Source organism: Loxodonta africana, chromosome 8 (genome assembly GCF_030014295.1).
Source record: "Loxodonta africana isolate mLoxAfr1 chromosome 8, mLoxAfr1.hap2, whole genome shotgun sequence".
In the NCBI taxonomy this organism is placed as follows: domain Eukaryota; kingdom Metazoa; phylum Chordata; class Mammalia; order Proboscidea; family Elephantidae; genus Loxodonta; species Loxodonta africana.
In genome coordinates this window covers 47329162-47353051 of record NC_087349.1, presented here as the reverse complement: position 1 = coordinate 47353051, position 23890 = coordinate 47329162, and the positions used below count along the sequence as shown (strand labels likewise).

At 33.2% G+C, this 23890-nt stretch overlaps 1 protein-coding gene across 3 annotated transcripts in view; it reads right to left on the bottom strand.

Moving 5' to 3' along the window:
- Positions 1–1076: 1076 nt before the first annotated feature.
- Positions 1077–23890, bottom strand: part of PHTF2 (putative homeodomain transcription factor 2) — a 125068-nt gene continuing 102254 nt past the window's right edge. Inside the window, exons 10-18 of one of the 3 annotated variants that reach the window (XM_003406995.3) lie at positions 21471–21689; positions 15123–15251; positions 13165–13437; positions 12808–12939; positions 10636–10722; positions 6169–6324; positions 4094–4189; positions 3656–3781; positions 1077–3031 (exon numbers count right to left, since the gene is read on the bottom strand). In XM_003406995.3, the coding sequence (XP_003407043.1) occupies positions 3011–3031; positions 3656–3781; positions 4094–4189; positions 6169–6324; positions 10636–10722; positions 12808–12939; positions 13165–13437; positions 15123–15251; positions 21471–21689 (1239 nt within the window). In that variant the 3' untranslated portion in view covers positions 1077–3010. Of the gene's footprint in view, positions 3032–3655; positions 3782–4093; positions 4190–6168; positions 6325–10635; positions 10723–12807; positions 12940–13164; positions 13438–15122; positions 15252–21470; positions 21690–23890 lie in introns of those variants that run through there. The other 2 variants (XM_064289910.1, XM_064289911.1) reach the window with 2 other exon arrangements.

Below are 23890 nucleotides of genomic sequence, written 5' to 3'. Positions count from 1 at the left end.
TCTACACTCCCAGCTTCCCCTCCCCAAAGAGGTAAGTACTACAGGGAACCATTGCTATCAATAAGCGTATGTGGTATCCTTTATCTAGAAAAGAGGTTGAGAATTAATGTTCCTAATGAAATACATATGGAAAAGGTGCAAATCACCTTGCCAAATTCTGAAGTCTGAAGAGAGATTCATTAGAAGAACCAATTTTAAGTTGAAACTAAGTTTGAAAGTGATAGTCCCTGATTAATTTAAGCCATATGAACACTTTTAACAATCAGATAATAGAAATATTAGAATACTTAACCATCCTATTGTTGGCTATGATGTCTCATGCTAAATAGTTTTGGCAAAATAGTTTAAAATTCACCATTTATTCTTCTGAGTTTTAATATGCCAGGCCACAGAAAGCTTTCTGTATTCAAAAACAAACATACATTAATGGCGTCACAGCAGTTTGGTGATCAAAGAGTCCTGAGTTTGTTTTACTATTTTTTCATGTTCTAAGAATCATAACAAAATCTGAAATGTTCGCAAGTTGTAAAAAGTTTATTTCCACCCTCCCCAAATCTAACAGTTATAAAGTTTATGTTACAGTAAACACAAATTACCATAGAAGTGTGTATATGACTTAAAAATTACCAAAAGAAAACAAAAAAAAAATCCTCTAGTTTAACACTGTCAGTTATAGAATGTTTTATTTGAAACTCGTGTTCAAACTTTCAGATATAACATGTGCCAAAGAGACAGTTAACACACAATATCTGTTACAATTCTTTGAACTGCCTTTTTTGTATTATGCGATATGTTACAATTTCTTACATTCATGATATTCTTAAAGGCAGCAATGTCAGTTTTTCTGCTTTGAAAACAGTTCCACCATTAATGTTCTAAAACTGCTTAAAATGACAAACTTTCCTTTAGTATTCCACTGCTGCCCACCTTAGTGACACAATTCAACGTATTATTAATGAATTGTTGAGAGGTATGTTGTACTTAATAAATCAACTCCCAACTTTAAAATGAATATCTAAAACATTTTCTTAAATCAGTATACTCAACTACTTTTCTCAAAAATACTTCCATTCTGAAATAAGTTTTTTTTTTTTTTTTGTGAGATACAATAGTTTCATCTTTTATTCCTAACAGAACTCATGCTGTACTTTTTTTCTCAAAATATATTCAGTATATTCTGTGCAAAATGTTCAGTTCTGTATAGGTATGTACCTTATTTTGAAAAAAGCTTATAAAATAGAATTCCTAAAAACAACCTCAACATTAGACAATAGAGGAAGAAGAAACATATTACACAAAGCCTAATTTTTCACATGAGAAAATATGTTCTTAAAGCTCCCGTAATACATTCCTTGAAAAAACTCAGAATGCACTTTGGTCATTATTAAACATATTTGAACCCAAGCAAATAAAACAAAATGCTTTTTTGTTGTTTTCTATAGAAAAGAAACACACTACACAATGAGGCTGAATTGAGGCAGATCAAAAGGAATGGTAAGAGCAAAGTGGTATGACTTGGCTCTGTTTGCCACACATTCCTGATCTGAAAATTATGATTTGGGGATTAGAACTGCACCAATCAAATCAATCATCTACAGCTAATTGTTTTCAATTCCCTAATACATTGTAAAAAATGTGAGGATATTCAACATGATACACTTTGCACCAAGAAAATTCTGGATTGTTTCAAATAAATTCTTTGTTTTAGAAATCTGATGCCCAGTTTAAAAAAAAAAAAAATCTCAAAACCAGTTCATGTTTCATGGAATTCCTAAAACACTCTTGATTGTACAAATATAACAACTTAAAATCAAGGTCCAATGTCAGATACTGTCATATTTGCCCATTTACCTAGCATGCCGACATGATAAATACTCAGACACTTGACGAAGTGTTGGAAGGGGTTAATTTTCTAGGTGAAAAGCATCTAAAATAGCCCTTATATAACGGGGGGTGGGGGGAGATGCACCAGATTAAGTTTAGAGGAAAGAATTTGTAAGCTAAAGTGGTCTTTTCTGAAAAACTGGAAATAGTTTTAAAACTAGAAAATCAGAATAATATTTTATTGGTTCTTACCCTTAAACTTAAGGTATCCATTTGAACATGATCTGAACAGCATACACTATAGTGTACCATGGGGAGAAAATTATTTTACTTGAGTAAACGTAATATACTTTAATAATATCAATAGGCACTTCACTTGTGAGATGAGTATATACCTCACTCAGAAGGATACCATATCATGCCCTAGTACACTATAACATATCCCATACAAAGATGTACATTAAAAGGAACAATTTTAAAAAGTGCACATTTTGAGCATGCACAGTTGGAGCTGTGCAAACAGCCCAGTGTTTCAAATAAATACAATTATTACTAGTTAATTTTTATCAAAAAATCTTACAGTATGGTAACCATTTACAATTATTGCTCTATTAAGAGTTTTATCATCAAAGAGCACTTGTTGACCTGTTATGTAACACCATATATATTAATACTGAAGGGTGCTTAAACTGCAGCTTCATCAATATAGATCCTGGCATTGTTCCAAAATAATTCAAGAAAAATCCTGACTGGATCTTGATTTACTGAAGAAAATGCTATATTTGCTTAGCTGAGTCCAAAGCAATTCGAGAATTTTTCCTCAAGTAAGGCAAGTTCACGGCATTGATGGAGAAACAGTGCTTAGCAATGGCTTCTGTTTTCAGAATTTGTAATTTTATCAATTACTTATGAGCAATTACCAGGATCTCAAGTAACTGGATATCATTTTTATCACCCTTTCAACAACTACGTATACATCAATGCTTAAAAATAATACATAAAGACTAAAATAAATGTAAAAAACAGTGGACAAGTAAAATAAATATAAGAATTGCACAAGACAGTCTGATGTAAACACTTCAATTTCCCAGCTGAGACTCCTGAAGCAAAGAACCAGTAACTGCTTTCAGGCAGCTTAGTTGGTACTCTTATTCTGGAAAAGTGGCTACATCTTTTCTCTGAATTGTCATGATTTGATCTTCCACAGCTAGAGAAAATATAAAAGACCATTAGAGACAGTTTTAATATCCTAATTTATAAAATTATACCACATAGTACTATTTCTTAAATTTCATTCATAAACAAGTATAAGTTCTCATATTTAACTCTTTTATCCATTCATTCTGAAGAAGAATTCATCTTAAAAAAGTGAAAATCGATTTCTCCTTTCTTTTACTGGGAAATGACAATACACACTATTTGTTTAATGTGATTATCACTTACTCACAGTTAGTTATACATATGATAGAGGAGTATATGTATTGTTATATAGATATGTAATACAACCTTTTGCCAAAAAAAAGAAATAGGGCTTTTCTTTTTTGTCATCTAAATTAGACTCCGGTTATATGAGCAAAAATAAATACTTATCCTACACAAGAGTCCTATTTGTAATGAACACTGTTCCATATTAGGAGTTACGTAAGCATTATGAGCCAAGAATATTTATTATTCTTTGAAATTAAATGTGAAATTATTTTCACTAACTCTATATACATTTATCAAAACGACTCCATTACTGTGCATGTGAGATCTCAAAAGAGTGCTAGAGCAAAATAAATGTCACAAAAATACAACAGAGTACTAAGAAATAATGCTTGCAAGCTCTTACCTTTAAATTAAATCCAAGCAAGTCACTGATAACACCAGAAACAGCTGACAGGATGACCACCTGGGTAATGTTATAAAGCAGCGGATTCATTGTAAGCCCATATAATCTAAAGGGACTATCCAATTCCTAGAAGAGAGGGAAGACAAAAATTTAGGAGCCCCAGATTCACTAGGAATTATCAGTTAAATTATATGAAAACACACAACGAAGATTTTAAAAAATGTTTCAAAAAATAAAGTTACAAATTAAGGGTACTTTTAGAAAGAATAAACTTGGTTACAGTTGAAATAAGAAAACGGACTTTTAATTTTATGTGAATGTGCTCAAATACAAATTTGGAAACAATCTGAATAATCACTAAAACCAAATACAAGGTATGATCCACAAGATACAATGTCAGAACAGCATTTTATTGTATTCCATATTTAACTGTCTTACCTTTAGTAGTTTGGTAGCCAGTTTTAAAACATTATTCACTAGTGTCAGTTCCTCTTTCTTGTTAGGCTTCTTCTCCATTTTCAAGTAGAGGTTTATCTTTTATAAAAAGAAAGTAAACAATTAAAATAATTAAAATTCTACAGATTTTTAAAAATTTGGAAGATATTCATTAAAATAATAATAGTGGCTCTCTGGGTGTTCAGATTACAGGTTATTTTAATATTATCCTTTATACTTTACTGTGCATTCCAAGTTTCCTCAAATAAACTTATAATAAGAAAAACAGTTATTAAAACATCTTTCAAATGTAATTAAAAGCAAAAACAAAACAAAAAAGCTGGATGGCATTACATAATGGTGATATACTTTAGTCCTAGAGCCAAATCAATTTAAATAATAATAAAATAATTAGACTAAAACTAAATCAATTGATTTGTGACTTATCTTAAAAGTAACTTCAGCAGATGTGAAATCTCTGGGTATCTTTATCCACTCTAACAGAAAATTTAGAGGTGCCTCGCCTGTCCACAGTTATCTTCTTTGAAAAATCCTCTAATTCAGCCCATAGAGGGGGCAGACTTGGGCAACTGTGCTTTTTCCACTTGACCCTACCATCCCATCCTCACTCTGGAAGCCACAGCTAATTTGGCTGGGGTGTAATCCCACATCAAAGACAGTCAATACACTGGCTGGTGGGACTAACCCACTATTTGTCATATAATGTAGGAGCATGAGCTGAAAAGTTAGTAAAGCGTAGAATCATTTTGGCTGAGGCAAGTCAAAACCATGTGTAAACCAAAATTATAGAGAGTAGCAAGTATATAGAGAGGTAAATGGAACAAAGGTATAGAAAGTAACAGAAATGAGAAACAATACAGCTCAGAGCAAGGCAGAGGAAATGGCTGCTTTTGTCCAATTCCCAAGAGGCCAAAAAACAAAAAAACAAAAAAAACTCATTGCCGTCAAGTCGATTTTGACTCATAGCAACCCTATAGGACAGAGCAGAATCGCCCCATACAGTTTCCAACGAGTGGCTGGTGAATTTGAACTGCGTACCTTTTGGTTAGTAGCCGAGCTCTCAACCACTGCGCCACCAAGGCTCCCCCATGAGGCCCAACTATATTTCCTTGGAATTTCTCATTGTTGATCGCTTTCTTCTTTCCCTTTAATTGAATTCATTTGACCAGCTTACCTGTTCCTCATTTGAATTTGTTGTTGTTAGATGCTGTTGAGTTGATTCTGACTCATAGCAACCCCAAGTGACTAAGTAGAACTGCCCCCGTAAAGTCTTCTTGGGTGTAATCTTTAAGGAAGCAGATCGACGGGTCTTTCTCCCATGGAGCCACTGGGTGGATTCAAACCTTGAACCTTTGGTTAGCAGCCAAGTTCTTAACTGTTGCGCAACCAAGGCTCCTCTGAAATCAAGCTATCCCTCACTAAAATATTCTACAAGTTCTTTGGCAGTAAGTTTCTTTTTATAATCTCTATGAAATAGTGAGAGGAACATATTTAACAAATTCATACCAAACACAGATAATCATCATAATTACTATGCTTTATTCTTCCATCCCAACGGAAACCCTGGTGGCGTAGCGGTTAAGAGATATATCTGCTAACCTAAAGGTCGGCAGTTCGAATTCACCAGGCGCTCCTTGGAAACGCTATGGGGCAGTTCTACTCTGTCCTATAGAGTCGCTATGAGTTGGAATCGACTTGATGGTAGCAGGTTTGGTTTTCTTGGTTTTCCATTCAAATAAAAATTTATACTTATTCAAATATGTCTTTGCAATATTGTGAAATAAACATCGCATTAATGATTTAAAATCCATAATTTCTATAAATGGTACTTCCTTCTTGCTGAATGAAAATGGAACACGAAAAGAGTAGATTAAATTTGAAATCTGAGACAAAGCAGAAACACTGAAGAATGGCTTGAGTTCTATCAAATTTTGATTTTTGCTTTGTAACACAAAGGGCTTTATTCTAATAAAACATGTTCCTGAAAAACAGGAAGTAAATGAAAACATTTTAGTTTACAGACATTAATTTATAACATATTAACCATGCATTCATACCTGCTCAGTAAGTAATATTGAGGTATTGCTATATTTTTTACTTGTTTCTGATCCAAGGGTAACAAATCTTAGGAGAAAAAGTGTTAATGAGATGCACCAGATTACCAGTTCCCAATTGTAGTGACAATCAAGGAAGATTTCATGCACATGAAGCAGCTAAAAGGTTAAAAAAAAAAAAGGAAACAGGAAAAAGCAATGTGATTCAATTTCTTTTTGAAAGAAAAAAACATTTTAGTGCATACAAATTAATCATAAATGTAGTATTACATTTGAAAAACATTCTACATATATTATGAAATATCTCAAGGATACCAAAAGTAAAATGTAATCAACACCCATGAGGACTCACCCAATTTTGTCAACTCTTAACATTTTGTAATACTTCTTTCAGACTTTTGAAAAATAAGATTATAGATTTAGCTGAAGTCTCTTTAAGTTTTCCTTGATCCTCATTCCTCTTCTTCCCCCCACACCCCTAGGTGTAATGAATTTTGTGTTTATCTTTTTATAGTTTAGCAATATGTACATCCTTAAACTAGATTGTTTTATATATTTTAAAAAATTTATATAAATGTTATCACCTTGTTCACATCATTCTTCAATATGCTTTTTAATCCACTGAACAATTTTTCCAAGATTTACACACGTTGATATACCTAAGCTCTAAGTTCACTCATTCTAACTCCTATAAGGTAATTACAGCAAAAGTATTAACTGAATCAACCACAATTACTGGCCTAAATCTACTGATCAACATTTATATTGTTTCCAATTTTCCCTATTACAAACTATGCTGCAATAGACATTTTTACATGCGCCTCCTTGTGTACGCATGAAAAATTTCTCTAGAAGTTAATATCTAGGAGTAATATTGCTGGGTCCTTGGAAATCCACATCTTCAGCTTTATTCCCAGACCCAGTGCCTAGATAACTGCAGATTTGTCTCTAAAACTGTTGTACCAATTTATACTCCCAGCAGTGTATCAGAGCTCCCTTATCTTCATCTGTGTCCACACTTGATACAACTCAACCTCTTAACATCTGCCAACCTCAGGGGTGTGAAATATTCTCTCGTTGCTTTAATTTTACCTTTCTTAATGACTTCGGAAGTTAAATATGTTTCATATGCTTATTGGTCACTGGGTTTCCTCTTCTATAATCTACCTTCTAATAGTCAATATCTACTCTTTTTCTACTGGGTTGTCTGTTTTTTCTTACTGATTTATAGAAGTTACTTATATATTCTGTACAACAATTCTATTTAAGTCATGTTTTGCCAATATTTTCTTCCAGTCTCTGGCTTTTCTTTTACATTATCTTTTGTAGTACAAATAAATGTTTTAATTTTTACTTGCAATCAAATTAAAATTTTTGGTTTTCACATTTAGGTCTTTAATCTACCTGGGGTTTATCTTTATGTATGAGGTGAAGTAAGACTCCAATTTTATTCTTTTCCATTAAGTAAAGCCTTCCTGCACTGACTTATAATGCCATCTTATCAAAATCAGGTTCCTATATATGTGTGCATCTGTAGCACTGTTTCATCCAATTGGTCATTCTATACTTATACTGAAACCAGGAGTTTCTTTCTATAACTTTAAAATAAGTCTATATTTCTGGTAAGGCAACTTGTTCTTCAAAATTATATGAGCTCTTCTTGGCTCTATGTGCTTCCAGATGAATTTTAGAAAACTTGACAGGCTCTATCAATGTATTGGAATCATATTAGAATTTATAAATTTATAAATTAACCTGGGGAGAACTGATACGAAACTGAGTATTTCTGTCCGTTAACATTATGTAGCTTCTTTCATAACTTTCAGTAAAGTTTCATATTTCCCCTTACAGTCCTACACATCTTTTGTTAGAGTTATTCTTATTGAGAATGACATCTCTTATGGTTTGTAATTATTTTTTCCTGTGTATGGCAAGAATCAACAAATTCTGGTCCATGGGCCAGATGTGGCCTGAGGCCTGTTTTTGTTCAGCCCTGGAGCTAAGAATGACTTTTACATTTTTTAAAGGGTTCTTAAAAAGAAGACATGACGGAGACTGTACATGTAACAGAATGTCTAAAATATTTAACATCTGGCCTTTTACAGAAAAAGTTTGCTCATCTCTGGCTTACAGGTACAAAATTGATTTTTTTATGTTGATCTTGTACCTGGCAACCTTGCTAAACTCGCATTTTTTTATAATTTGTAAAGTCACTTGGATGTTTTATATAGACAATCATAGTCTATGACTTCTTTTTTCCCTTTCCAATTTTTATATAATTTATTTCTTTTTCCTGTCTTAGCTGGTTAATAATCTCCATCAAAATGCTGACTAGAAGTGGGAGTAAAGGTATGTTTGTCTTGTTCCTGATTTTAAAGGAAATACCTCTAAGGTAACACTATGTACAATGTCTACTCCAAGTGCTGAAAGATATTCCTTTAACAGACTGAGGGTATACTTTCTATTCCTTGTTTTGTGAATCATCATTGAATATTACCAATTTGTTTTCTGCATTTATTGAGGTGATCACGTTTTCTCTTCTATCCACTAAAGAAGCTAAAACTACATTTATATTTTTTAATGTTGAAAAGTTCTGCATTTTGTGGAACAGAACTTCAAATTCTTAAAGAATCCAGACCTACTGAGGAAGGAGGAGCCCTCATGACTATGGCCCTGAGTTACTCTTCAAACCTTGAATTGAAACTATCACCTTAAGTCACCTTTAAACTAAAGTAACAGGTCAAAAAGTGATGACTGTCACCTTTGAGTATTGTGTCCTTAAAAAAAAAAAAAAAATTATATAAAGACCAAAAGGTCAACAACTATTTTAAAACATAGTTGAGAAGACTGGAAGGCAGGAAGTTTAAGTTAACGGGAGTGAGACAACTAGAACAGAAATAATGAGAATATTGTCACAATGTGAAGAGCATAACCAATGTCACTGATTTATCTCTAGAAACTGTGAAAATGGGAATAGGTTCTGATGTGTGTATTTTCATCAAAAGTAAAACATTAAAAAAAAATCTCTGCATTTCAGGGATAAACTATCTTGGTCAGAGTGTATTTATCCTCATTACATTGCTGGCTTCAGTTTGCTAGTATTTTTGTTGAGGAATTTTGCATCTAAGTAAGTGAAATTAGCTCACATTTTCATACTGTTTTTCTGGTGTTGCTATCAAGGTTACATTGTTGTTGCTGCTAGGTGCTGTCAAGTCGGTTCCGACTCATAGTACACCAGAACGAAACACTGTCTGGTCCTTTGCAATCCTCACAGTCATTGTTATCCTTGAGTCCACTGTTGCAGCCACTGTGTCAATCCATCTCATTAAGCATCTTCTATTTCAAGATTATATCAGCCTAGTAAAATGACTTGGGGAATATTCCCCTCTTTCTAGTCTTTATATCTTCTATGTAAGATTAGGATTATCTGTTTATTTGAATATTTGGCAGAATTCCCCTGTAAAACCACATGGGTCTGGAAGGTTTTTACTAGTGGTAGATTACTGAAATCAAGTACTACATTATGATTATAGGTCTTCTCTGGTTTTCCTTTTTTTTTTTTAATTCAGTTCTAATAAATTATGTATTCCTACAAAATTGTTCACCTAAGCTTTCAACTTCAATGGCAGAATGTAATTCATACTAGTATCCTTTAAAAATTTTTCAATTATGTCATTATTTACAGTTTAATATTCTTTATCTTTTAAAAATTTATTTAAAAGTGTTTAAAAACTCCAAATGTATGACCTTTGTTGCTACTGGTTTCTAACTTGACTGCATTACAGCTAGATCAAATGGCCTGTATGATGTCAGACATTCGGTATTAGTTGAGATTAGTTTGTGGCCCAGTACATGGGCAATTTTTATAAACTGTCCTTGTGTTTAAAAAGAATATGTATTCTTCAATTTTAGCATATGTATTCTTCAACTGTTTGGCGTTTTAAGACAGAAGAGTTTTCAGGTTATCTAGAACGTCTTACTAGTTAAAATGGAAGTTCGCATTCTATTCTATAGTGTATTACATATCTTAAGACACTTTGGTGCTTCCTGATTAATCTTCGTCACTGAGAACTCTTTTTCACAGCTTATGGCAGTCCAGTCATAGTGACAATTCCGAGATATGACATTAAAAGAATATTAAACGTGAATAAATCAGAGATTCAGAGAAAATCTGAAACAATGGCATAACTCTAGACACTCATAAGCTTGGTTTTGAAAATAAGGAAAATTAGATGGACTGTAGATAAAAATCATTACTGTATGTTCATTCAACAGACATCTGATTATATGCTAGCCACTGTTCATGGCATAGAGATGAATAAGATGCACTTATTTTGTCTACTGAAAAAAATAAATTACAAAAGGTGAATTTCAAAACTTTGGCTTACTTTGATTACTAATTATTAGAAAGCTTTCTCAAGCTTAGTATTTATATATTTGATTGTGTAATTTCTACATGGTACAACTCACCTGGGCACAACAGATAAATACAACTGAGATAGTCAACAAGAAAGCAGATGAAACTATTACATCAACTGATCGTTGAGGACCTCGACGCTGAAAAAAGGGGAAACATTTTAAGATATATTTACTAATTTACAGCTAATTTTCGCTAAGAGTTGATCATAGCTTACAAATTGAAAATATACCTAATTTGCCAGATGATTTTAACTATAAAGTGTTAATATTTGCTAAGGATTTGCAACATAGGGAAAATGGTATCTATACAGCATAGAATTCTTAGCATAACTTCAACTATTTTGTATTTTCAAACACTAATCACTTATTCAACAAGTATTTCTTGAGCACTGGCTCAGAACTAGGTACTGTGCTAGGTGCTAAAAATATAGCTGAGAACAAAACAGACGTGCTCCTACCCTCACAGGAACTAGTAGGGGAGACAGATGTCAAGCTCACAATCACAGATATATGTGGTAAGTTATGACGAATGCTATGAAGGAAAGGTATAAGATGCTTTGCCATAACTGGCCAGGGAGGCCTAATTCAGATTTGAGGGTCAGAAGTGTGAGCCTGGAAGATCTCCCTGTGGAAGTGGTATGTACAACAAACTAAGGGGCATAATGGCACATGACAGTGTTCTAAGCAGAAGGAAGAGCACATACAGGAACACAGAGCAGGAAGGAATATAATGCATTCAAAGAACTGAAGTAGTCCAGTGTGGCAGGGAGGAAAGTATTTCAAGATGAGGTTAGAGAGACAGGTAGATACGGCAAGAGCTAGATCACGAAGGGTTTTATAAGCCCTGTTAAGATTTTGTTCTTTATCCTAAGAGCAATAGGAAATCTCCAAATAGTTTTTAATATTATATGATTAACTCTACATTTTTAGAAGACCAAGACCAAGACTGATGACTGATGGCTTTAATTAGGGTAGTGGAAATGGAAACAAAGAGAAGTAAATGGATTCAAGATATATTTTGGAAGCAGAAAGGATAGGAATTGGTGATAAATTGTATATTGGAAATATGAGAGAGGGAAGAAAGTGGCAAGGATGATTTCCAGGTCTGGGGTTACGTTTTTCTTTCACTGGAATGTAAGCTCCTAAGGGGAGGGACTGTCCCTTTTATCTCATCCATAGTGAATGGCACGTGATTAACACTGAACAACCAGTTACTAAATAATCAGCCTATAAAAGAATGCAATAACTACTTAGGTTTGATAAGGAGGGGAAATTGTGGATGGATTCTCACTGAGTCAGAAAATAAAAATTCATAATCATCCCTCCATACAACAGAAATGTCAGTGAGAAAAAATATTCTATGTAAGCTTTTAGCATTTCCTGATGGAGACTGTATGAGTTAAATTTAATGTTAAAGTAATAAATAGAGGAATAAATTTTAAAATACAAAGGTAGACAAACAGTGCAAATTTTTTTTTACTTCTTTAATTGTCAACTTGAAAATAAAAAGGTCTAGGTGTGTCAGAGGATATTTGGTCTTTGGGTCAACTTTCAGTAAACTTTTAGTAAAGATCCAGATAGTGTTTTGAATAAGCAGCATTTGAACTTGCATAATTATTCCATATATAATGAAATTCACTGCTACCTAATGCAACAAAGAACCAATGCTCAGGAAAAAAGTGTCTCCTCAAAGTAACTCAGATGTTTTCCTCTTCCCCCTAGAGTTTTTTTAATTTTACCTCCATAATCAGGAAAATTATTAAAAAAGTTAAAGAAAAAGAATGGTATAAAAAATATTTTAAAACAGTAATAGGCCATTGATTACAGACTCTCTGATTATTACACTTCTTTTTTAAGTAGTGGGCTCCCTCTGCTGGCTTGTGATAACAATTCTATGAAGAACCAAGATCCTTAATCCAACTTTTAAATAAGTAAGAGTTGGTAAGATTTATGAACAAAGATAAATTTGGAAAAATCTGACCTTGAATCATCTACCGAAAATGCATTTCTGCCTTTCAGACTCCAAATGACTTACTATAAAGTACCAGTTAAACATTTATCTTGGATTTCTGAATGCGGAATGAAAAGAACACTAGGTATGGCCACTCAGCACCTTGTCAGTGCATATGACTATACGCCTGGGCATGCATACATATTGATAAAGAAACAGGACCTATCAGAGGGAGCCGGTACGTAAGGTTACTTTTATCACTGCCATTCTACCTTAAGATAGGAACGGAGAGATAGCCACATTTTTATATTCTGTACTTTCTTCAACCGGAAATGAGGAACTTCAGATTTTCGAGCCCTCCTTGCAGATGTTAAATGTCCAAAGAGTTTTGCAAAAAGTAGTCGCTGAAAAAGGTTAAGATGAGGATTCATTTTCAAGTAGATTACCACAGAAAAACAAAAGTCAACAAAATAAGAGTTGTCATATTTTGTTAACTAATATAAAAAAAAACTGGAAAATAAAAAAGCAGATCATCAAAATGATTTAACAAAATACTAAAATGCTTTATGAATATTTTGAAAATTATGAAAAGGATAAAAATTTTCTACTCAGAATATTACTATACCAACCTGTTTGTAAGTTCTTTCTGCTACACAGAGCAAAAAAAAGAAAATCCAAACAAGAGACACACGAACCACAAAACTTATTATAACCATAGAAAAAACTATGACATCTTCATTAGAACCAAATGCAATCACATAAAGTTCTGAAGCAGAATGTGTTGTGAGTTGTTCCAAGTCAGTAGCTTGGGAAAGTCGGAAAACAAATGGAGTTAAGCCCAGGATTAGAGAGATTGCATTCCCAAAAATCTGGTATCCTATTCCTGGTATATGGCTGTTGACCTTTACAAAAAGAAAGAGAGAGATAAGAAAGAAAAGAAAATTTATTAGAAATTTTATCTATAGTAAAATGAACTCCTATTAAACATTACTTTATAGCTGACATGATTTTGTTAAAATATATTTAATACATCAATAATGAAATTTTAAATTTATTCAAGTTTAAGAGCTTATTGCATACAATATGTAGGTCACTTTCTTCAGTTTTTAAAAACAATTCATTATCAGATTGTTAATTCACAAATAAATGCAAAAGGATTGACTATCTCAGTCTTGTCCAGATCTTGGCAAAAAAAAAAAAAAAAAAAAAATTCTATATATTGCATTATCTCAAAAGTTAAAAATATTCATAAATGTTGCAATATTAAAGAGAATGAGGTGAGGTCATGTTCATCTAAGTTCAATTCATTAAAGGTAAAATCTAGGATTATACTGATTTATAATGCTCTTTTTCATTAAAGAGCTCAATATACAAATAAATACCTCCTTAAATTCTAAAATCATTTTAGAAGAGAAAGTTTGAGAGGGGGAACAAATGAAAGGAAAAAAAGGGGGGGGGAATAAAAAAAGAGAATTTGAAATTAAATAATGGGAAAATATAACAGTATCCAATATATTAGACTGGTAGGACTGTTTTTTTTTTTTTATATAATGTATAACACAACTTTTAAAAATCATATTCTAAATTAGGCAAATGAGACTTCTTGAAGTAATCTGCTAGTTCACAGGTAGGACGTTACAGAGCACCAAGCAGATCCAAGTCTCCAGAGACTCCTAATAAACAGTTTTAATTGCTCACATTGAGATATGTTATAACCAAACCAAAAATCCAGTGCCGTCAAGTTGATTCCGACTCATAGCGGTCCTACAGGACAGAGTAGAACTGCCCCATAGAGTTTCCAAGGAGTGCCTGGCAGATTCGAACTGCCGACCCTTTGGTTAGCAGCCGTAGCACTTAACCACTGTGCCACCAGGGTTTCTGAGATATGTCATACGGAGCATATTAATTTCTAGACCTATTTATTTTAATTCCTGTACTACATAAAGTATAAACAATAGTTCTACTATAACAATGTACCAGAGAAATTTAGAGCTGCAAATGAGATCATGCCTAATTGTTCAGAGAAATCAGGTAAAATCTACAAAGAGTAATGACCTGAAAAAGGAAACAATTTAACGGACACAAAAATTAAAATCCATAGTATTTGTCCTTTACTTCTTCAAACTACTCAAGATTTTTATCACTAGCTAAATCTATATATTTAAGTAGACAAGCAAGTATGGATACAAATTTTTAGCATGATTTTTTTCTTTCATGTTTTGGGTAATAATAAATTAATAAGCCTATAAGAATGATGCAGAAAAATCAGTCTGCATCAACACTCATTTGTATCTAGCATTTCTTCAATTTGATCCACTGAAAGCAAAAGAAAGAATAACCTAAGAGTACAGTTTAGGTCGTATCTTCTATACTTGGGCAGAGGAATGTAAACACTAAAAGGTAAGAATGGTTTGGTGACAAACCACTGTTGAAATTATATACTTAGCGAAATACACCCAAATAACTTCTTTAAGTTTGAAGAAATGAGATAAGTAGGTTATAAGTATAACATTCCAGTAATTATTTAATATATTAATAATTACCAAGTCTTACCCCTGAACTAAAAGAATAAGTTTTAAATACTCACTCTGTTCATTATCATTCCACTGATTTCAAGCACAGACATGTCTGCTTTCTTGCAGTCATTGCCTTCCCATACTATAGCACTTATTTTCTCTAACCCTGGATGGGAGCTATGGAGCCAGGGCAAATGACTCTATAAAAAATAAACAGGTTTGGTGAATACATTTATGATGTTTCATAAATATATCTCATGTATATATAAAGTTGTGTGTGTATACATGTATACATACACATACATATGCGTGCATAGACACAATTTTAACTGCTAAAATATAGAAACTGGTGAATCATTTTTTTATAAACAGAACATAAATTTTCTATTTTATAAATAGAAATATATCTGTAATATCTGTATCTATACACACACTGTTTCAGTGATACTAAAATTCTATATTAAAACTAGCTAGCATATACATTAAATATAAAATATATGACATAAGAAATTGTACAAGAACTTTCCATAACAGATATTAGATAACCTATTGTTCAAAAATACACTAAAATGTGTTGGCAAAAGGGCTTCGTTTTCAATCTGTCTACATAGCTACTAATATAATATTATTAAACGACAAATGGACATCAAGTTGTTCATACTACTGGTTTTCTAACTTAAGACCATTCAATACAAAAGAATACAACAGCTAAGATTTGAACCTTTTTGAAAGACCAGGTAGTGATATAATCTCATCCTAAATGAGTTTCTTCTTCACAAAATCCACCCTCAATATTTTACTTAGCTACTTTACTGATATTTTAATTTAGCGTATCTCCAAAAGATAGCTTCCCCCCCCTAGATAGAGCAAATATTGCAAACTGAAGCACACAGAATTACAGATCTTTCACAAGGAGATAAACCCTCTTTCAATGTTTCAAACAGAAAAAGGCATAAAATACAAATTGAAGGTTTTAGTACAAAGAATCAGATGCTTAAGTTTGGAATTTTTTCTTGTGAGATTTATAATTAAAAGAATAGAACTTCAGAAGAGGATAGTGAGGTTGGGTTAAAGATAGCAACAAATTAATGAAACACCAACCTTTAGATTATCAGACATTTACGGGAGAAGTAACACTAAAAAATTAGATCCGGAATGGAATGAATTTGTTTACAATAAGATACTTCTAACTTACAATGTTTTATAGATGGACATACTTTCTTCATTTTATATAAAATGATAGATTTGGCATTAACAGCAACCTCAGGAAAAACAAATGGATCTTTGACATTCTAGCATTCAAATTTTACATTATATTTAATTAGAATATCTTCTAACAATGAACAGAAGAAGCTACTCCAGTTATATTTATTTTTTCAGGACAAAAATGTGATTGAAGTATGGTAAAGATTCCATAAACTGAAGAAATACAGCATTTTCCTCTAGCGGGAGTAGAGATGTATTGATTCACTTCCACTGAAACTATAAAATAATAATGAAATAATATTTAAGAAAACAGAGATAGAAATTAATAATAATAATTCTTTGACCTCACGCACTACTTTTCTTTACATAAGGCTATATCATGTTTACTATAAACAGAATAAAAACTAATGAGTAATTATAGGCCAACCATAATACCAGTAGTCATGCTAATGACAAAGCTCTTTTTCACATTTAATTATTTGGGTAGGAAGGGGTTTCATTTAAAATTTTTTAATCACTTCCAATTACAAAAAAAAAAAACAAAAAAAACCAAACCCAGTACTGTTGAGTCAATTTCAACTCATAGCATCCCTATAGGGTTTCCAATGATAGAGAATTTTAATATATATTAACTTCATAGTATATATTTCGCTATTGAAGGGTCTTAAGAGCTATAAGATACTAGCTATTAACAATCAACTTAATTCCTCAAATGACACTTTATAATTTATTCCCAAACAAAATATTCTAGTTCAGGATTGAAATCATTTGTGAGAAAATGGGTATCAAACTCTTTCCCGGAAATTTAATAATTCTGAAACATAATGGAACCAAAACGGTAGACACAAGAGGTGTGAGAAGCTAAAATAAAAAGTGTTAAGCCTGAGAGGCAACAGATTTCAACCACTGATTTACAGGCTTTTTTTTTTTTTTTTTTTACTGCTGCCGCCCTTTTTTTTTTTTTAAACTCTCAGTGAATTAAAGGTCTTTCCAATTATATGAAGAAAGGTATATCAATACCAAGAAGATTAACCTAAAGACAGGTATAAAAAATCAAAAAGCTCTTCAATGTCCTTCCAAAAGAGCATAACAAAAAATTTTGCTCAACTACTCTAACCAGGATTTGATGTCATTTTGTTATTTCTAGAAACCCAAAGGCAGAAGACAGCAATTAGAAACTGGTGAATTTAAAGAGTCATTTTTTAAAAAAACTCTTTATCTGCATGTTTGTCAAATGTATAAGCAAAGACAGTCTTGTTGAAACATGTACCAGTCAGTACGTGGAGAGCAGCATCACATGGAACACTTTAAAGGCCCAGGGAGAACATCGGCATGAACAATTCCAATTTATCACATAGGTTCTTCTTGGTATGTTTTTCAAACTAAAATTTGGGACTCTTTTAATCTTTGTTCTTAATCCTATCTAAAATCTGAACTGCTTTGTTTCTAGTTCATTCAAAACTACCTGAAAAGCTTAATGCTTAAATGGTGGCATGTTTTACTTCCATAAAATTCACCATGACAATCACTTTACTGGTGTTTCCAACTGTGGGAACTAGCCATTAAAATCTGGATTCATGTGCTAAAAATGAATTTCACTTGAATACGACTTTATATTTTATTATATATTCAGTCATGATTAGGGGAGAAAAATTTTCTCCTGTGGAAATTTTTCAGCCACATTTTACAAAGAAAATCAAACAAACAATACAAATCTGGTAACATTCTGACTAGGACACATTGATTCAAATGCTCTGTGATGACTACGGGGGATTTTCCTATCTTAATGGTACGCGCAGAAAAGGATCCTCTGGACCTAACACAGACTTTTTTTTGTTAAACAAGAAAATACTGATAGTTTTTTATTAAAGCAAGCTAATTTCCATTTCTTGGCTACTACTAAAGCTGAAAATGTAAACTTATTTTTTTAGAAGCCTGAGAATAAAAAATGTGTGTAAAACCAAGTCTTTAATGCAAAATCAAAACCAATGTATGCTTAGAATACTAAGGATATGCAGAACAGAATATTTTAAGAAAATCAATTTATTAAAAAAGGAGCAAGAATGGTGTGATAGACTTGTTGTATCGTCAGGTGCCATTGAGTTGGTTCTAACTCATAGTGACCCTATACACAAAAGAATGAAATGCCGCCTGGTCCTCCACCATCCCCACAATCATCGCTATGTTTGAGCCCATTGCTGCACTCACTGTGTCAATCCATTTCATCGAGGGTCTTCCTCTTTTTCAGTGACTCTCTGTTTTACCAAGTGTGATGTCCTTCTCTAGGGACCGGTCCCTTCAGATAACATGTCCAAAGTACCTAAGATGAAGTCTCACCATCCTTGCGTCTAAGAAGCATTTTGGCTGTACTTCCAAGACAGATTTGTTCATTCTTCTGGCACTTCATGGTATATTCAATATTCTTCACCAACACCATAATTCAAAGGCGTCAATTCTTCTTTGGTCTTCCTTACTCATTGTCCAGCTTTCTCATGTGTATGAGGCAATTGAAAATATTATGGGTTGGACCAGGCGCACCCATAGTCCTCCAGGTGGCATCTTTGCTTTTGAACACTTTAAAGAGGTCTTTTGCAACAGATTTGTCCGATGCAATGCATCATTTGATTTCTTGACTGCTGTTTCCATGGGCACTAATTGTGGGTCCAAGTAAAACAAATCCTTGATATCCTCAATATTTTCTCCATTTATCATGACATTGCTTATTGGTCCAGTTGTGAGGACTTCTGTTTTATGTTGAGGTGTAATCCATACTGAAGGATGTAGTCCTGATCTTCCTCAGTAAGTGCTTCAAGTCCTCTTCACATGTTACAGGTTCTTAATGAGTCTTCCTCCAATCCTGATGCCGTGTTCTTCTTCATACAGTCCAGCTTCTTGGATTATTTGTTCAGCGTACAGATCAAATAAGTATGATGAAAGGATGCAACCCTGACACACAACTTTCCTGATTTTGAACCACGCAGTATCCCCTTGTTCTGTTTGAACGACTGCCTCTTGGTCTATGTACAGGTTCCTCATGAGCAAAATTAAGTGTTCTGAAATTCCCATTCTTCGCAATGTTATCCATAATTTGTTATAATCCACACAGTTAAATGCCTTTGTGTAGTCAATAAAACAAAGGTAAAGATTTATCTGGTATTCTCTGCTATCAGACAAGATCCATCTGACATCAGCAATGATATCCCTCATTCCACATCGTCTTCTGAATCTGGCTTAAATTTCTGACGGTTCCCTTTTTGATGTACAGCTGCAATCGCTTTTGAATTATCATCAGCAAAATTTTACTTGCAAGTGATATTGATACTATTCAATAATTTCCACATCTGTTGTATTGTCTTTCTTTGGAATGGACACAAATATATCTTTTCCACTCAGTTGGCCAGGTAGCTGTCTTCAAAATTTCTTGGCATAGACGTGTGAGCACTTACGACATTGCAAGATGTTTATTGAAACATCTCATTTGGTATCCTGTCAATTCCTGGAGGCTTGTTTTTTGCTAATGCTTTCAGTGCACCTTGAACTTCTTCCTCAGTACCCTCGGTTCTTGAAGTTAATGCTCTGATAGTTAATGTGTTATAAATACATTCTCTTAGTTTGTGGCTTGTCTTTATCAATATTTATGGTTTAAATTGTAGCCTGAAGTTTTAAATTTTAAGACATTCAGGTTTTTCATACCCCAATCTTTTGTTTGTGCTTCTTGTATCTTGTTTAAAAAATTCATCTCTATTCAAAAGTAACAAAGAGTTTCTTCTATGTGTCCTAAATGTTCTAGTTTTGCTTTTCATTTGGGAACTATCTGGAATAAATTTTAGTATATGGATAATCATTTGACCCAGAACCATATACTGAACAGTCCATTCTTTTCTGATTTATAATGCCACTTATGTCACATACTGGGGATCTATACTGGCCTTTCTATCCTGTTCTGTTGGTCTATTTGTTTATCTCTATCCCGTACTATCCTAATTACTATACCTTTAAAATAAATTTTTCATATCCAATAGGAAAAGTCCCTAACCTTGTTGCACTTTAAAGTTACATTTGCTATTCTTGACATTTTCCTCCTTAATGTGAACTTTACATCAGTCTAAGTTCAACCAAAAACAGACAGTCAGACAAACATGCTGTTAGGATTTTGAGAGAAAATGCAGTGATAATGGGCATTTTTGTCTTGTTCCTGCCTTTAACAGAAATGTTTCTAAAATTCACCATTAAATATGCCAGATTTTCAGAAGGTTCTTTGATAGCTACCTGTTATCAGATTAAGGAAGTGCCCTTCCATCTCTAGTTCTAGGAGTTTACTTGTTTGTTTTACTGACAGGATTTGATGGGGAGGTGGATAAGAAAGAGAGAAGAATGTGAGGAGAGTGAGGACTCTAAAATGACCACCAAGTTTCTGGATTGGTGAGTGGGTGGATAGAGATGCCATTCACCAAGATTTTGAATGTAAGAGGAAAAAGAGATTTAGGAGAGACAATGGAGTTTGGTTACATTTGAGGTACTCCTGGGACATTTAAGTAAAGATATCCTACAGACCTGTGCTGTCCAATATGGTAGCCACTATTCACATGTGGCTGACTACTGAGCATTTGAAATGTGGTTAGTGTAAAATGAGATGTGCTGTAAGTGTTCAGATTTCAAAGGCCTATTATAAAAAAAAAGGTAAAATATTTCATTAATGTTAGTTACATGCTGAAGTGATAATACTTTGAATATACTGTGTTAAATAAAATGCATTAAAATTGATTTAACTTTTTAAATGTGGCTACCAGTAAATTTAAAATTACATGTTACTCCCATTATATTTGTACTGGGTAGCATTACTACAGGTGCTAGGAGGTAAACCTGATATTCATGAGATGTAAATTTGCAAATCATGACCCTACAGGTGATAATTCAGGCCACAGGTATACATGAATCGGACCAGTAAATGTGTTGAGAAAGGGATTAATGCATCTAAACAAAACTGCATTTACCAAGTTCTCAGGAACATGTTTGCAAGGCAAGAGACATAACCATAATATAAATACTGAGATTCTATGTTCTAATGAAGTCAGACCACAGTTCACAGAAAAAGAAAAAACAGGAATATTATTTTAAATGAATGCAAGCTTTTTCTTCACTTTGTAAAATTTGTATATATATTCAAAGGAGCTTGACTGATAGCCCCACACAGTCCAACACTGTAAACCAACCTGATGAAAAGGGTCATCTCTATATTCTTTTTTCACACAGGGATTAATCTGAGGATTTTCCACATCTGTCTCACTGGTACAAGATGAACGGCACTCTGCACAATGTAACAAGTCTTCCCATAATACATCTTCCGTTTCAGATTCTGGCCTTGTGCTCTCAGAATCCTGTCTGGAACTTGAACAGCGAGAGCTGCAACTAGTACCCGATTTAGGGGCATCCTGAAATCAAGATATTCTTTGACATTAATACAATTTATGTACCCTTTGCAACTCAAAGGATTCTATCAGAACTATAAAAAAAACCCATTCGGAACTACATATTGTTACTATTTGCTACAACAAATATACTGTCAAAGGGCAGTGAAATAGATAACAAAACATTAAAAAAAATACATGTTAGGTTTTAAGGGGTAACAAAATATCCTCACATCGAAATTTACTTAACGTCTCAGCTAGTGTTACTTGTCATGTAAAGGTTGTGCTTGTTTTCTCTTAAATTTCATATCAAGTTCAGCCTAAATTTACATGGACTGCACAGTGAAAAATAACTGATTTTAATTGATGTGTTTATTGGTGTTATTTTCTTACTCTAGCCTTTTTTTAGCAACACTTTCATCTATCTACTGTTTTTGTTTCTCAAATAGAAGCTCAATAAATTGACATTAAAAAATTAACAAATAATCTAGACCAAGCAGACAACTGTCATTTATATTTCTGAGATAATCTACGGAATAGAAGTAAAAAACTAAAAGGTCCAAGTTAAATAATTTTTTAAATAATTCATTTTTTCCTAGGAGTTTTTAATGTACAAAATATAGCAAAATTTTTATTTTTTGAAAATCTAATTTTATAAATTAATTCAAAAGAACTTGCACTAAATGAAAATGGCAATAGCCATCCTTATAGTCAAGTATGCTCAGATTCTTTGGATTGGTTTTTTGCTGTCCTCTGTCACCAAGATTTGTGAATTCTACCTTTAAAACGTTTTATATTTAGCTTTTTCTCTTTCCCACGCTACCACCAGAGTTCAGACTTTATCATCTATACTGTGACTGCTGTAAAAGCCTAATTGGCCCCTACCTGAAAGGCCTTCCCCCTCTTTCCAGATTAACTTTCCTAAGGTACAGCTGCTCTTTCACTCTTCCAACCAAAATTCTTCTGTGGCTTCCCACTGCTCTCCTGGATAAAGTTATAGTTCCTTCACTGAGCATGTTCATTTTCCCACAACGTGCTACTTTTTGACCTTTTCTTCTACTTCTCCACACAGCCTTCTTCCCAGTGATATCAGCCCACTCCGTAGCCCCTCAACACGGCTTGTTCTTTGCCATTCTTGCCTTTGATTATGTTCCTACCTCTTATCATCTACCTGGTTCTCTACTAAATCCTATTCAACAAAGTGGCAGGAAAATACCATCGCCACCCCTTACTAGCTGGCTTACCTTATTTCTGAGCCTCAGTTTCTTCATTTACCAGTAAGGAATAAAACCACCCACCTTAAAGATGTGTTGAGATAGAATGAGCTACCATAGCTTTCAATACAAATGTGGCACAAAGCAGGGGTTCAATAAATGTTAATTTAAAGCCTTCTACCTAGAGTAATTACTTTGTCCCTAAACTGAGTTATTATTATTTATATTCACTTGACAATGTTATGTGTTGTTTTTCAGCATTTATAATATTGTCTGTGTTATCTAAATGTTCGTGTATTTCATATTCTCAAATAGATCCTAAGTCTCAAACACACGAAACACTAAGTCCACAAAGGACAGAAACCACTTATTTTTTGCCATCTTCACCACAGGTAACAAAAATATTTTGAATGAATGAGGTACATTGTTGATGACTGTTGGTATTAGACTGGGATACTAGTTTGTTGACAGAGTACTTTGGGAGGAGAATTACTTATTTGGGGGAAAGTGATAGTAAAAGAAAAAAATTTTAAGAGCTGAGAAGAAAAATTATTAAGACAGAAAAAATACAGAAAGGAAAAAAAGGGGCAAAAATCAGTCTGCCTTGTTCCATTAAAAAAACAAAACCAAACCCACTGCTATCAAGTTGATTCTGACTCATAGCGACCTTACAGGACACAGCAGATGGGATGTCCAAGGAGCAGCTGGTAGATTTGAACTGCTGACCTTTTGGTTAGCAGCCAATCTCTTAAGTACTGCACCACCAGGGTTTCTGTTTTATAAAAAACACTATTGTTTTCATTAGATAGCAAGGCATATACATATTCAATAGTTGCTAATTTAAAATTTTTTTAAAGCTAACTTTTTTTTTGTTTCTGTTTTATAAAAAACACTATTGTTTTCATTAGATAGCAAGGCATATACATATTCAATAGTTGCTAATTTAAAATTTTTTGAAAGCTAACTTAGGTATCACTAATTTTTGATGCATACCTGATAAGCAGAAATAAG